A 14,523-nucleotide genomic window follows, 5' to 3' on the forward strand; every position below is an offset into this window, starting at 1 on the left:
CTTTAATTTCTTTCAGCAGTGTCTTATAATTTTCTGCATACAGGTCTTTTGTCTCCTTAGGTAGGTTTATTCCTAGATATTTTATTCTTTTTGTTGCAATGGTAAATGGGAGTGTTTTCTTGATTTCACTTTCAGATTTTTCATCATTAGTGTATAGGAATGCCAGAGATTTCTGTGCATTAATTTTGTATCCTGCAACTTTACCAAATTCATTGATTAGCTCTAGTAGTTTTCTGGTAGCATCTTTAGGATTCTCTATATATAGTATCATGTCATCTGCAAACAGTGACAGCTTTACTTCTTCTTTTCCAATTTGGATTCCTTTTATTTCCTTTTCTTCTCTGATTGCTGTGGCTAAAACTTCCAAAACTATGTTTAATAAGAGTGGTGAGACTGGGCAACCTTCTCTTGTTCCTGATCTTAGTGGAAATGGTTTCAGTTTTTCACCATTGAGGACGATGCTGGCTGTGGGTTTGTCATATATGGCCTTTATTATGTTGAGGAAAGTCCCCTATATGCCTACTTTCTGCAGGGTTTTTATCATAAATGGGTGTTGAATTTTGTCGAAAGCTTTCTCTGCATCTATTGAGATGATCATATGGTTTTTCTCCTTCAATTTGTTAATATGGTGTATCACGTTGATTGATTTGCGTATATTGAAGAATCCTTGCATTCCTGGAATACACCCCACTTGATCATGGTGTATGATCCTTTTAATATGCTGTTGGATTCTGTTTGCTAGTATTTTGTTGAGGATTTTTGCATCTATGTTCATCAGTGATATTGGCCTGTAGTTTTCTTTCTTTGTGACATCCTTGTCTGGTTTTCGTATCAAGGTGATGGTGGCTTCGTAGAATGAGTTTGGGAGTGTTCCTCCCTCTGCTACATTTTGGAAGAGTTTGAGAAGGATAGGTGTTAGCTCTTCTCTAAATGCTTGATAGTATTCGCCTGTGAAGCCATCTGGTCCTGGGCTTTTGTTTGTTGGAAGATTTTTGATCACAGTTTCAATTTCAGTGCTTGTGATTGGTCTGTTCATATTTTCTATTTCTTCCTGATTCAGTCTCGGCAGGTTGTGCATTTCTAAGAATTTGTCCATTTCTTCCAGGTTGTCCATTTTATTGGCATATAGTTGCTTACAGTAATCTCTCATGATCTTTTGTATTTCCGCAGTGTCAGTTGTTACTTCTCCTTTTTCATTTCTAATTCTATTGATTTGAGTCTTCTCCCTTTTTTTCTTGATGAGTCTGGCTAATGGTTTATCAATTTTGTTTATCTTCTCAAAGAACCAGCTTTTAGTTTTATTGATCTTTCCTATCGTTTCCTTCATTTCTTTTTCATTTATTTCTGATCTGATTTTTATGATTTCTTTCCTTCTGCTAACTTTGGGATGTTTTTGTTCTTCTTTCTCTAATTGCTTTAGGTGCAAGGTTAGGTTGTTTATTCGAGATGTTTCCTGTTTCTTAAGGTGGGATTGTATTGCTATAAACCTCCCTCTTAGAACTGCTTTTGCTGCATCCCATAGGTTTTGGGTCGTCGTGTCTCCATTGTCATTTGTTTCTAGGTATTTTTTAATTTCCTCTTTGATTTCCTCAGTGATCACTTCGTTGTTAAGTAGTGTATTGTTTAGCCTCCATGTGTTTGTATTTTTTACAGCTCTTTTCCTGTAATTGATATCTAGTCTCACAGCATTGTGGTCGGAAAAGATACTTGATACAATTTCAATTTTCTTAAATTTACCAAGGCTTGATTTGTGACCCAAGATATGATCTATCCTGGAGAATGTTCCATGAGCACTTGAGAAAAATGTGTATTCTGTTGTTTTTGGATGGAATGTCCTATAAATATCAATTAAGTCCATATTGTTTAATGTATCATTTAAAGCTTGTGTTTCCTTATTTATTTTCATTTTGGATGATCTGTCCATTGGTGAAAGTGGGGTGTTAAAGTCCCCTACTATGATTGTGTTACTGTCGATTTCTCCTTTTATGGCTGTTAGTATTTGCCTTATGTATTGAGGTGCTCTTATGTTGGGTGCATAAATATTTACGATTGTTATATCTTCTTCTTGGATCGATCCCTTGATCATTATGTATTGTCCTTCTTTGTCTCTTCTAGTAGTCTTTATTTTAAAGTCTATTTTGTCTGATATGAGAATTGCTACTCCAGCTTTCTTTTGGTTTCCATTTGCATGGAATATCTTTTTCCATCCCCTTACTTTCAGTCTGTGTCTCTAGGTCTGAAGTGGGTCTCTTGTAGACAGCATATATATGGGTCTTATTTTTGTATCCATTCAGCCAATCTGTGTCTTTTGGTGGGAGCATTTAGTCCATTTACATTTAAGGTAATTATCGATATGTATGTTCCTATTCCCATTTTCTTAATCGTTTTGGGTTCGTTATTGTAGGTCTTTTCCTTCTGTTGTGTTTCTTGCCTAGAGAAGTTCCTTTAGCATTTGTTGTAAAGCTGGTTTGGTGGCGCTGAACTCTCTCAGCTTTTGCTTGTCTGTAAACGTTTTAATTTCTCCATCAAATCTGAATGAGATCCTTGCTGGGTAGAGTAATCTTGGTTGCAGGTTTTTCTCCTTCATCACTTTAATTATGTCCTGCCACTCCCTTCTGGCTTGTAGAGTTTCTGCTGAGAGATCAGCTGTGATCCTGATGGGGATTCCCTTGTGTGTTATTTGTTGTTTTTGCCTTGCTGCTTTTAATATGATTTCTTTGTGTTTACTTTTTGACAGTTTGATTAATATGTGTCTTGGTGTATTTCTCCTTGGATTTATTCTGTATGGGACTCTCTGTGCCTCCTGGACTTGATTAACTATTTCCTTTCCCATATTAGGGAAGTTTTCAACTATAATCTCTTCAAATATTTTCTCAGTCCCTTTCTTTTTCTCTTCTTCTTCTGGAACCCCTATAATTCGAATGTTGGTGCGTTTAATGTTGTCCCAGAGGTCTCTGAGACTGTCCTCTGTTCTTTTCATTCTTTTTTCTTTATTTTGCTCTGCAGCAGTTATTTCCACTATTTTATCTTCCACCTTACTTATCCGTTCTTCTGCCTCAGTTATTCTGCTATTGATCCCATCTAGAGTATTTTTTATTTCATTTATTGTGTTTTTAATCGATGCTTGATTCATCTTTAGTTCTTCTAGGTCCTTGTTAACTGTTTCTTGCATTTTGTCTATTCTATTTCCAAGATTTTGGATCTGGGAAATAGAACCTTGGATCATCTTTACCATCATTAATCTGAATTCTTTTTCAGGTAGACTGCCTATTACCTCTTCATTTGTTAGGTCTGGTGGGTTTTTATCTTGCTCCTTCTCCTGCTGTGTGTTTTTCTGTCTTCTCATTTTGCTTATCTTACTGTGTTTGGGGTCTCCTTTTTGCAGGCTGCAGGTTCGTAGTTCCCGTTGTTTTTTGTGTCTGTCCCCAGTGGCTAAGGTTGGTTTAGTGGGTTGTGTAGGCTTCCTGGTGGAGGGGACTAGTGCCTGTGTTCTGGTGGATGAGGCTGGATCTTGTCTTTCTGGTGGGCAGGTCCACGTCTGGTGGTGTGTTTTGGGGTGTCTGCGGACTTTTTATGATTTTAGGCCACCTCTCTGCTAATGGGTGGCGTTGTGTTCCTGTCTTGCTAGTTGTTTGGCATAGGGTGTCCAGCACTGTAGCTTGCTGGTCGTTGAGTGAAGCTGGGTGCTGGTGTTCAGATGGAGATCTCTGGAAGATTTTCGCTGTTTGATATTATGTGGAGCTGGGAGGTCTCTTGTGGACCAGTGTCCTGAAGTTGGCTCTCCCACCTCAGAGGCACAGCACTGATTCCTGGCTCCTCAATTTGGGATGATTTGTTGTCTATTCATGTATTCCACAGATACAGGGTACATCAAGTTGATTGTGGAGCTTTAATCCACTGCTTCTGAGGCTGCTGGGAGAGGTTTCCCTTTCTCTTCTGTGTTCTCACAGCTCCTGGGTCTCAGCTTTGGATTTGGCCCTGCCTCTGCGTGTAGGTCGCCGGAGGGCGTCTGTTCTTCGCTCAGACAGGACAGGGTTAAAGGAGCAGCCTCTTCGGGGACTCTGGCTCACTCAGGCCGGGCGGGAGGGAGGGGCACGGAGTACGGGGCGAGCCTGCAGTGGCAGAGGCCGGCGTGACGTTGCACCAGCCCGAGGCACGCCGTGCGTTCTCCCAGGGAAGCCGCCCCTGGATCCCGGGACCCTGGCAGTGGCGGGCTGCACAGGCTCCTGGAAGGGCGGTGTGGACAGTGACCTGCGCTCGCACACAGGCTTCTTGGCGGCGGCAGCAGCAGCCCCAGCGTCCCACGCCCATCACTGGGCTCCGCGCTTTCAGTCACGACTCGCGCCCGCCTGTGGAGCTCCTTTAAGCAGCGCTCTTAATCCCCTCTCCTCGCGCACCAGGAAACCAAGAGGGAAGAAAAAGTCTCTTGCCTCTTCGGCAGCTCCAGAGTTTTCCCGGACTCCCTCCCGGCTAGCTGTGGCACATTAGCCCCCTTCAGGCTGAGTTCTCGCCGCCAGCCCCAGTCCTCTCCCTATGCTCTGACCGAAGCCCGAGCCTCAGCTTCCAGCGCCGCCCGCCCCGGCGGGCGAGCAGACAAGCCTCTCGGGCTGGTGAGTGCCGCTCGGCACCGATACTCTGTGTGGGGATCTCTCCGCTTTGCCCTACCCAGGTATGTGGGGAGTTTCTTGCCTTTTGTGAGGTCTGGGGTCTTCTGCCAGCGTTCAGTAGGTGCTCTGTAGGAGTTGTTCCACGTGTAGCTGTATTTCTGGTGTATCCGTGGGGAGGAAGGTGATCTCCGCGTCTTACTCTTCCGCCATCTTACCCGGAAGTCCCATCTTACCCGGAAGTCCCCTCTCTTAATTGACAGTGGTATATGATTTCAACAATTTCAAAACCCCTGCCCCCTACCCAGTCAATCATTCGCCAAGCCCCACAGAGCACACCTCCTTCTTAATCCGTTTTGAACTCAGCCCTTCCTTACCACCTCCTTGTCACTGTGTGTTCAGACCTTGGTGCTTTCTGACTGGGACAGCGGGTCTCCTTGATTTCCTTCAGGCTCTCCTTCAAATCACACTCCACACTGCTGACAAAATGGCAATTCCATCACGACGTCTATTCCTGTCTACATCACTCCCGAGCCTCAAATCCTTTCCTGGCTCCCTACTGTCTTCAGGAACAAGTTCAAACTCCTGACCAATGCACAGAAGGCCTTTCACTCTCTAGCTCATACCTGTGGCTCCTCCTCCTTCACTCTGTCACCCCATCCTCTGCTGTAACTGGACTAATGACTCCCTTGTAGTCCCCCAAATATTCAGGCAGCTTCAGGCCTCCATGACTTCTCTACTTGCTCTCTCTGCCTAGAAAACCCCATCCTTCCCTCATCACCCCTCCCCCTACCTCTTCCCCTACCTTTGCCTTACTCCCCCTGCCCCCACCGTGCACCCACACTACTCTGTAACTAACTCCAAATCACCCTTCAGGGTTCATCTTCTTCAGGAAACTTCTTCTGACTCCACCTTTTTATTTTGATGCCCCTCCTCTGTGCTCCCATAACACCCTAGGCCTTTCTTCATCAGAGCATGAACTTGACTGCATTGTGGTCAGTTATCTATTGCCCACACTATGCCACAGACCCTTGTGGGCATGCACCAACTCTTATTCAACTTAAATAGTACACAGCACATATTAGGTACTTAAGAACAAATGACTGTTGTGCAAAACAAAAAAGGAGTAATGATATGAGAATAAGGAGACAGGAATCAAGCAGTGGCTATTTAAAAGAACTCAGGGATAAATACTCAGTGCACTTGTTCTAAACAGCAAAGGCCCAGATGCACTTGGTCACCATCACTCAAAGGAGGTTAGAATGCTAATTCCTTCGGCAGTGATTTTTGACTTTTTTTGCTCACTGCTGTGTCCTCAGAACTCAGAGCAGTATGTGGTATGGTAGGAGATCAATAAATATTTGCAGAATGAATATAAGAATGAATGAGACACTCTTACTAGAACTGCTCAGTCACTGAAGGTTGAACCTAGGAAATATTCTGCAGCCCAGAATTTACCCCACCACCTCTGTTATTAACAAAAACATCTAACATTCACTGAGAGCTTATTATATGCCAGGTACTGTTTCAAATGTTTACATCAATGATTCCTTTTACTCTTCACAACAAACCTTTAATGTAGGTGCTGTTTTACAAAAGAGGAGTGGGGACACAATGGCCCAAGGTGACCCGGGTAGGAAAGAGAAGAGGCAGGCTTCAAACTCAAGCAGTCTTGCTCCAGAATCTGGCTGCGGCCAACACACACAGAGAAAAATGGCTGTGCTTGTCCTGCCTGAGCTTAGAGACCTCATTTGGTTGATTGAACCTGTCTGACTTTAGTCAAATACAGAAACATGAAAACTTGGCCAGTAAATCTCTGTTGACTCTTGTTTTTTTTAAGTCCAGCTGACTAATTTATTAAGAATAGCACAAGTTTTCTGGGCCTAGGGAACTTCACCACAGGATGCTCCCCAGGTTACCTGTGGCTGTCACAGCTGCGTCCCTGTGGCACGCAGCATCTCACCCTTCAGAATTGTTCTTAAAACACTTGAGATGTTGGAGGAAAGATGTCCATAACAGGTCCAAATGGATTTTGGGAAGAGATCCATAAATACAATACAGAATTCACCACTGGATGGCTGGAAAATTACTCTACTGAAATGAATGGATAATATAATAGCTTCTAAGCTCTGACCACCTACTACATTCCAGGCACTCTCTAAGTCCTTACTATACATCATCTATTCATTTCATCTTCCCAGGGACTCTTGTGAGGTAGGAATTATTACCCACTTTACAGATGAGAGGATATGTTCAGAAAGGCTAAGAAACTTGACTAGGGTCACACAGTTGGTAGCTGTTAGAGCCGAGATTTGAATCCAGTTCCTTCTAACTCCAAAGCCTGTGTCTTGCCACCTGCCAGCCTACGTGGCTTCCCCACATGTGCTAGAATAATGGCTGCACATTATTATTAATGACTATCAAATCCTTCAGTTGCCTGCCAAGAACTTTACTGTAAAACCTCCAAATTGCATTTTATTTTTCAGTCTATATAGCTTCTGTTCAAGATAATCAGGCAACAAAACCTCCAAAGTAAAAAGAATAATGAGAAAGAAATGGCTGAAATAAGGTACTCTGATCATAAGCCTGCCTGGCATCTTTCAGATGCTGAAAATTTCAGAAGGCTGGTCAAGTTGCAACATGTAATTCAGAAACCTTTATTGTAATAACAGCTTATTTTTCCCCTAGGACTCTATTGCTATAACAGATGAAAGCTGGACATGTTTATTCTGGAAGAAAATGGTGAAGAAGGGGCGATACTGCTGTATCAGGGAAGCCAGGACAGACCCACAGATAACGGCATAGGAATGGAATGCATGTGGAAGAGGGTCAGGTGAAACAAGAAAGGCAGAAAGTTAATGGTTGTTGAAACTGAGCTGTAGACACATGGGAGTTCCTTGTACTCGTCAATCTACTTTTTTGTGTGCTTGAAAATTTCCATTAAAAAAAAAGTCATGCCCCTCCAGCTAGATTACATCCCTAGGAGGTTAATGATCTGGGTTCCATGCCTTCTTGGACACAGTAGTATAATTGCTGGCCCCTGGCCTTGGAGGGAGATGTCAAGGCTGAGAAAGGATTGGGTCTCCCTGTTTTGTCCTGGTCTGTTCCTTGTTGGCCCATCAGAAAGGTCCCAGCATACCTTACAGCCAAAACCCTATAAAAAATTCTGCTTTTAAAGAAGTACGAAGGGTACTGGAACCATTGTTTCTCAGAATTAGAGATGAGCACTCAAAAGACGATTAATCCTAGGGGTAAGACGGGAATAAAGACACAGACCTACTAGAGCATGGACTTGAGGATATGGGGAGGGGGAAGGGTTAGCTGGGACAAAGTGAGAGAGTGGCATGGACATATATACACTACCAAACGTAAAATAGATAGCTAGTGGGAAGCAGCCGCATACCACAGGGAGATCAGCTAGGTGGTTTGTGACCACCTAGAGGGGTGGGATAGGGAGGGTGGGAGGGAGGGAGACGCAAGAGGGAAGAGAGATGGGAACATATGCATATGTATAACTGATTCACTTTGTTATAAAGCAGAAACTAACACACCATTGTAAAGCAATTATACTCCAATAAAGATGTTAAAAAAAAAAAAAAGATACTGGAAGGCTAGAGCAAAAAAAAAAAAAAAAAAAAGTCGATTAAACCCTCAAACCAGAAGAGGGTAAAAGAACAGGCTCCACTCTGGTTAGTGAGTTGGCTCAGAGGCTACCATGAGGATGAGGCCACTGCACAGAGTAAGCGGGTTAGCAACAAGCCAGAAATCAGTGTGTGGCTCTGCTGAAAGGGAAGGTGACCCCTGGGTACTGAGCGAAGGACAAACCTCAAGCAGGTTTTGGTGGCTTCTACCCAAACGTTACCTTTTTCCTTTAACACCTTACAGGACAAATGGAAAGATTAGCCAAGCCCGTATCACTTGAAGAAACAATGCCGCTTACAAATCTGAGTGAAGACATGTTTAAAAAATCCCGGTTATGATAAGATAGCTTTATTTGGTTCACCCAAAGGCAGAGGAATAGGTCTACTGCATCCTTTAGCAAATGAGTAAAAAACAGGGTAATCAAGGCACAGGATGGGTAAAAAAAACCAATCTTCCTGGGCTCTGGGTTGTAGGTTAGCCCAGCTGTTCAGGAATGTTGCCCGTGAAAGATGCCCCATGACCATAGGTTTTGCCCCTACCTCCGGTCAGTGATTTTTAAAGTATGTACCAAAGATCACAAGTCCAAGGAGATGGGCAGAAGAGAGGATGTGAATGCAGTCATGCAGATCCACCCCCAGTATTTAAAACCCAACCCAGAGCACCATCCAATGGCTTCCCGTTCCACTGAGAATAAAATCCAGTCCTCACCACCATTGCTCCCACCGGTGTTCTCCTGTCTCATTATGTTCCAGCCACATTCCTTGGGCCCCCAGCCTCGTTCCCACCTCAAGACCTTTGTACTTGCAGCTCCTCTGCCTTGACTGCTATTCCCTAAATCTTTGCATGGCTATACAGATCTCAGATCAAAGGTCTGAGAGGCCTTTCCTGACTACTAAAGTAGCAACCTCCCCAGTCACTTTCTATCATGTCCTGTTATTTTCTTCATCCCACCTGTCACTATCTGATATGATTATTTATTTGATTACTTTTCACTTGTCTGTCTCTCCTCAGTAGAATGTAACCCCCATGAAAGCAGGGTCTTGACTGTCTGGTTTGCCACTATAGCCACAGAATCTAGGACAAGGAATACCTGGTGATGAATGAGTACCTTCCTGGTAGGTCAGTAGCTACCTTGGTGATATACCTTCCTGGTAGGTCAGTAGCTACCTTGGTGAGATATATATATATATATATATAACACCATATTTTTTAAACCAAAATAAAGGTACTGGGCTTGATGAGGCATTTTTCCTAAAATATGAATGTATGTAAATGAAAATACACAGCATCTACATTTAATAAGTAGTTCACCTGAAAAAAACTAAAATTGCATAGAACTGGGACTATCTTGGAGCCTCTGAGACATAAAATTATCAGATACATGAAATTCAATTTTTTTCATTGTTTAATAAACATTTCTGATGACTCATGCCTTTAGCACTAAAGCATTTAGTTGTCAACGATCATCAATAAGAGGAGTGCTCACCAGGGAAGAATGGGATTGCTGAGTGAGAGTCTGGGTGCACAGGTGGGTCTATGTGTTCGCGCATGTGCAAAAGCACCTCCAGCTCAGAATTCATAACTGACAGCTCTTAAAGCCAGATTGGCCTTGGTTTACATTTGTGACTATTCTCTGGGGAAGTATGTCTCTAACAATAATGTGAGTGTCAAAAGCCTAACTTTAATGTGTATGTCAAATGCCTTGGGATCTTATTAAAATGCAGATTCTGATTCTGAGGTGGGGCCTGAGATTTCCCCATATTTCTAATAAGTTCTCACTCAGGTGACGGCTTCTGGCCAGAGGATCATACGTTGAGAAGCAAATTTCTAGTACTACAAAATTACCATCTACCATAACCTAGAGGAAAGACACCTCTAGATTAGCTCAGAAAGGAAGTGGTAACCATAGAAGACTTAGTTCCCAAGAGACAAAAATATAGAGAACCCAATTAAAGAAAAGCAGAAAGGAACTTCTCTGGAAAGAGATGACTGGGCTTTCTTAAATTCATATAAGCCAAATTTGTAAGGACTTAAGATAGACTCACTCCTAAGTGCTGATTTGTGTTCAGATCTGGGAAACTGTTTAACTCTGGTATGAGAATCTGAAACATATATTCCTTTCAAGTTCCTTTACAAGTTTGATATTTACAACTCTGAGCATGAGAAAGCAGAAAGCTTTGTCAACTCTCTGTAGCAACAGAACTAATGTGGACCAATTTCCCCCATTTCCCCATCTTGCCTATTATAAAACTAGTTATTTTTCTCTCGTTTGCCCATTAAAAGCTTCCCCTCCTTACCACCAACTCCTGCCCCAACCTCTGGCCCAGTGGGTAACATACCCAGTGTGACCTTACTTCCTGTTTTTCCCCCACTAGTCTGTCACTCCATGAATGGGCAGGGCCACCTGGAACTCTCACCCCACCGAAGCCCCCAGCCTCAACTGGGTGCTCTGGCAGCCTTAACAGAACTCTCACTGCCCTCATCATTCCTCATAGTTGTTTTTGTTTTGTTTTGTTTGCTTGTTTGTTTTGCGGTAGGCGGGCCTCTCACTGTTGTGGACTCTCCTGTTGCGGATGCTCAGCGGCCATGGCTCACGGGCCCAGCCGCTCCGCGGCATGTGGGATCTTCCCAGACTGGGGCACGAACCTGTGTCCCCTGCATCGGCAGGCGGACTCTCAACCACTGTGCCACCAGGGAAGCGCACCTCACAGTTGTTAATGTGCATATCTCCCTGGAGACCTGGAGTGAGCATGAGGTCACTCAAAAGGCAGGATTTGGGCATTCCTGTGTCTTTTGGCAACCTTCTATCAATAATGAGTGGCCATGATCTGTCACCATCAACAGTGACCCTCTTCCTGGTCCACAAAAATGGCAAAAAAGCAAACCTGGCCTTCTCTTTCCAGTTTTTTGTATTCCTTAAGAAGTTGCTCCACACGCATCGCACTGTCTCCGATGTCTGTAAACTCTGCTTGCTCTGCCAACACGTTGTCCAGGGCAAGCTTAACCTAAAAGACACATTAGAAAAGCCCAGACATAAGCCAATGGACACCCATCTGGAGGTATAGGTTTGTTATACTCTAGACAACTTGAAAATCCAAAAAGGATTCAGGACATATGTGTATCTATATAGATTTTTTTTTCCTACAGATCATCAGCTTTCAGATTAAGCTGAGGGTGCTGAGACACGTGTGAACGGAATATTAAAGCTACACTGAATCAAAAAGGAAGGTAAACCATCACTGAAATACCATGTATGCCAACAGGAAAATGGGATTCTAGTACATTGCTAACCCACTGAAAAGGTGAGAAGAGGAATCAAAGATATAAGGAGGGGACTGGATTGGGGAGGGGAGGGAAGCCCGATGCCCAGAGTTCAAGGGCGAAGAGAGAACCAGAAGTCACTGAAACATAACGGAAGTTTTATTAAACAAGAAAATAATACCTCACAAAAATTGTGTTCAAAGTGCTGTAGTTGTAGGCATTGATTAAGCTTCAAGTGATGCTCAGACCAGAACTGACTAAAGGCTTTTTCTGTTTCATTCAACTGAACTAATAACCTGTCAAGAAAGAACAAGAAAGGACATGCAGTCAGCATTCATTTCCACAGGCTCATGGAGATAACACCCGTGTTTTTAGTCAGTGTTACTAATTGTGATAATCTCCTTATTATGAAGTCTGTGTCACCTATGACATTCTCCTAGTTCAGCTGGTTTCCACATTTCCCATTTTTTAATCAGGACACCCTCAGGACTAGGCAGAAACTTCACTTCAGATGCAGCTGCTATGCTTTAAAATGTACCCCAGGTAACATTACCTTTCTCTCTATTTCTTTCCACCTAAGAAGACAGGTGTGCAAAGCACAGCACCCAACCAAACTGTTATTTGGCAATGAAGCTCAGTAAATACTACCATCTTCTTTGACATCCTGGGATGAAAGCAGATCATAGGAAGAGGGAATGGCATTCTCATAAAAAGATCTCTGTAAATGGATGCCAGAAGGATACCATGGTTTTTCCTTTGTTGTCTCAAATATTCTTCTTTCGTGACCCCACCAAGACCCATAAGCAGCTGTTCCAATCTGTTCTTGGTTGTTTCAGATCATCTGGTTCTATGTATTCTCTTCTGAAAAAGCAGATTCCACCCCTCTCACTCACCTTTCCATGGTAGCTACATTCTCAGCTTCATTGAGACTAAGTTTGCTGGTGGGACTTTTGGTTGCTTGTTCTTGAATACATGACAGCAATGTGGTCCCTTGCTTTCCGAGTAATTTTAGCTCATCCTAGAGAAAGGAAAATACAGTCTCTCTTAGAAGGAATTAAAAGCAAATTCTAGGTAGATTTGAGGTGAGGAAGATGGTAGCTCGGTATATTTTTATTATATAGCAAATTAAATGCTAAAGAAGTCAAGCTATAGCTTTTTAAATTGATTAACTTATTCCTAAATAGGTAATACATACACAATACAAAATTCAAAATATACAAAAGGGTACATATTGATAACATCAAGTCTGTGTCCACAGCCCATTCACTTTCCCATTCCAAAAGCAACAACTGTTAAGTTTTTGTGTATATCTAAAGTTGTTGTAAATTAAAAACAATTAGTTAATAAAATCTGGTTTTAATCTAAGATAGTGACCAGAAACAAGAAAATGACAGATATCAAATGTTAAGTGCTGGAAAATGCCATGCAATAATAATGTAATCATTGCTAGTTGACCATAAAAAAAAAACTTCATCTGGTCTCATCAATAAACACCTGCCAGTCCTGCCCCCAGAGTGTGGCCTTGTTCAGTTATCAAAGTTCAGCAGAGATGGGTAGCAATTTCAGTTTGACAGGGAAAGATTCATATTTCCAAGGCAATTCTATTCTCCTCTTTTTACATAGGGACTTAGGGCATTGCAACTGGGGAAGATGTCAGCCTATCTCTTTCCAAATCCAGTGGCTCTAGTCCTCTACTCACATAATACAGGTGGTCTCTCAATGCTGAGCATTAAGCATAAGGTTAGCCAAAAGGGGTGGAGCCTGGCCTAGAATTTTGCTGCTGAGAGTTTTGGGTTTTCTTCCTGGGTCACTCAGGAAGGTAAGAATAGGCCCATAGCTACAAAACAATCTCCTCGATGCACATGAACACTACATCTCTTCCTCCAGGCCCAGCCATCTCCAGCCTCACTGATGCAGAACTCATTCCCTGTGGGAGGAGTTTGATACTCTCCACTCCAGTCACACAGAAATCCAGGCCCTCTCAACCTTATGCCTTCGTTCCTCGTCTCCCATCCCACTCCAGTATTCACCCCTTTGAAGGCTTCCATTACCTATACCCAGCCTCAAACTTGTCCCAAGATCTGGCTGATGATAGATTTGACTCCTCTGATCAAAATTCTTTGGACAGCCCCTGTGGCTCTCTCCTCTCCAGGTAATGCCCCAAGTCGGCCACTTGACTGGTATTCCTGCCTGGTAACTGGACATATCCCTTCTTCTCCACTCTCAGGTGTCAGCCCTCATTTCTTATCTCATCAGTGCTCGTTAAATATTTGTAGGTTGGATGAATTAAAAATGGTCTAAAAGAAATTACATTGCAGATGGATAAAGACAAATAAGATATGGTGGGGGAGAAAAAAGCACTCAATAGTAAGTGCTCTTAGCTTTTCCCTCCTCCTCCTCCCCATGAAAAAGGGCCTTGGCTTTTCTACTCAGTTTCTTAACTGCTTCTAAGCTTCCGGCATTCCAGCAGTATTGTGGCATTAGCCATTATCTGATTTATATATATTTATACACACACTCATACACACACAGGATGTGCAATACAGAATTGGGAGGAAAGATGGAGGGACCAAAGAAGAAGAAGCATATTGCTAGGGCAAGAAGGAGACATTAGAAGGGGAAACTTGGAAGAGAGATACAGCCAAAAAGCTGCAGAATGTGAGGAAAGTATATGAGAGTGAAAAGATGAATCTTAGTAAGTGATGTCATACACTGTGTATTTCCTTTACATGGTTAAAAATACAAGGAAAGGGACTTCCCTGGTGGTCCAGAGGTTAAGACTCCGTGCTCCCAATGCAGGGGGCACAGGTTCAATCCCTGGCTAGGGAACTAAGATACTGCATGCTGCACAGCATGGCCAAAAATAAATTTTAAAAAATACAAGGAAAAATTGTAACCTGGTTACACTTTGGGACCAGACCACATGGTCAGCTTCAGTAGGGTTACCAAAATCTGCCATAAACACGGAGGGAAAGAATAAGGAACTATGGTACTTGGACAGCATAAAGGTAAGTTG

General features: G+C 42.8%; 1 protein-coding gene across 1 annotated transcript in view; it reads right to left on the reverse strand.

Moving 5' to 3' along the window:
• Positions 1 to 14,523, reverse strand: part of MCF2L2 (MCF.2 cell line derived transforming sequence-like 2) — a 242,370-nt gene that overhangs the window by 132,878 nt on the left and 94,969 nt on the right. The window contains 3 exon segments of the mRNA XM_060099191.1: positions 11,132 to 11,251; positions 11,689 to 11,803; positions 12,401 to 12,525. Coding sequence (XP_059955174.1) covers positions 11,132 to 11,251; positions 11,689 to 11,803; positions 12,401 to 12,525 — 360 coding nt within the window.

The sequence above is a fragment of the Mesoplodon densirostris genome, chromosome 5, assembly GCF_025265405.1.
Source record: "Mesoplodon densirostris isolate mMesDen1 chromosome 5, mMesDen1 primary haplotype, whole genome shotgun sequence".
NCBI lineage: Eukaryota > Metazoa > Chordata > Mammalia > Artiodactyla > Ziphiidae > Mesoplodon > Mesoplodon densirostris.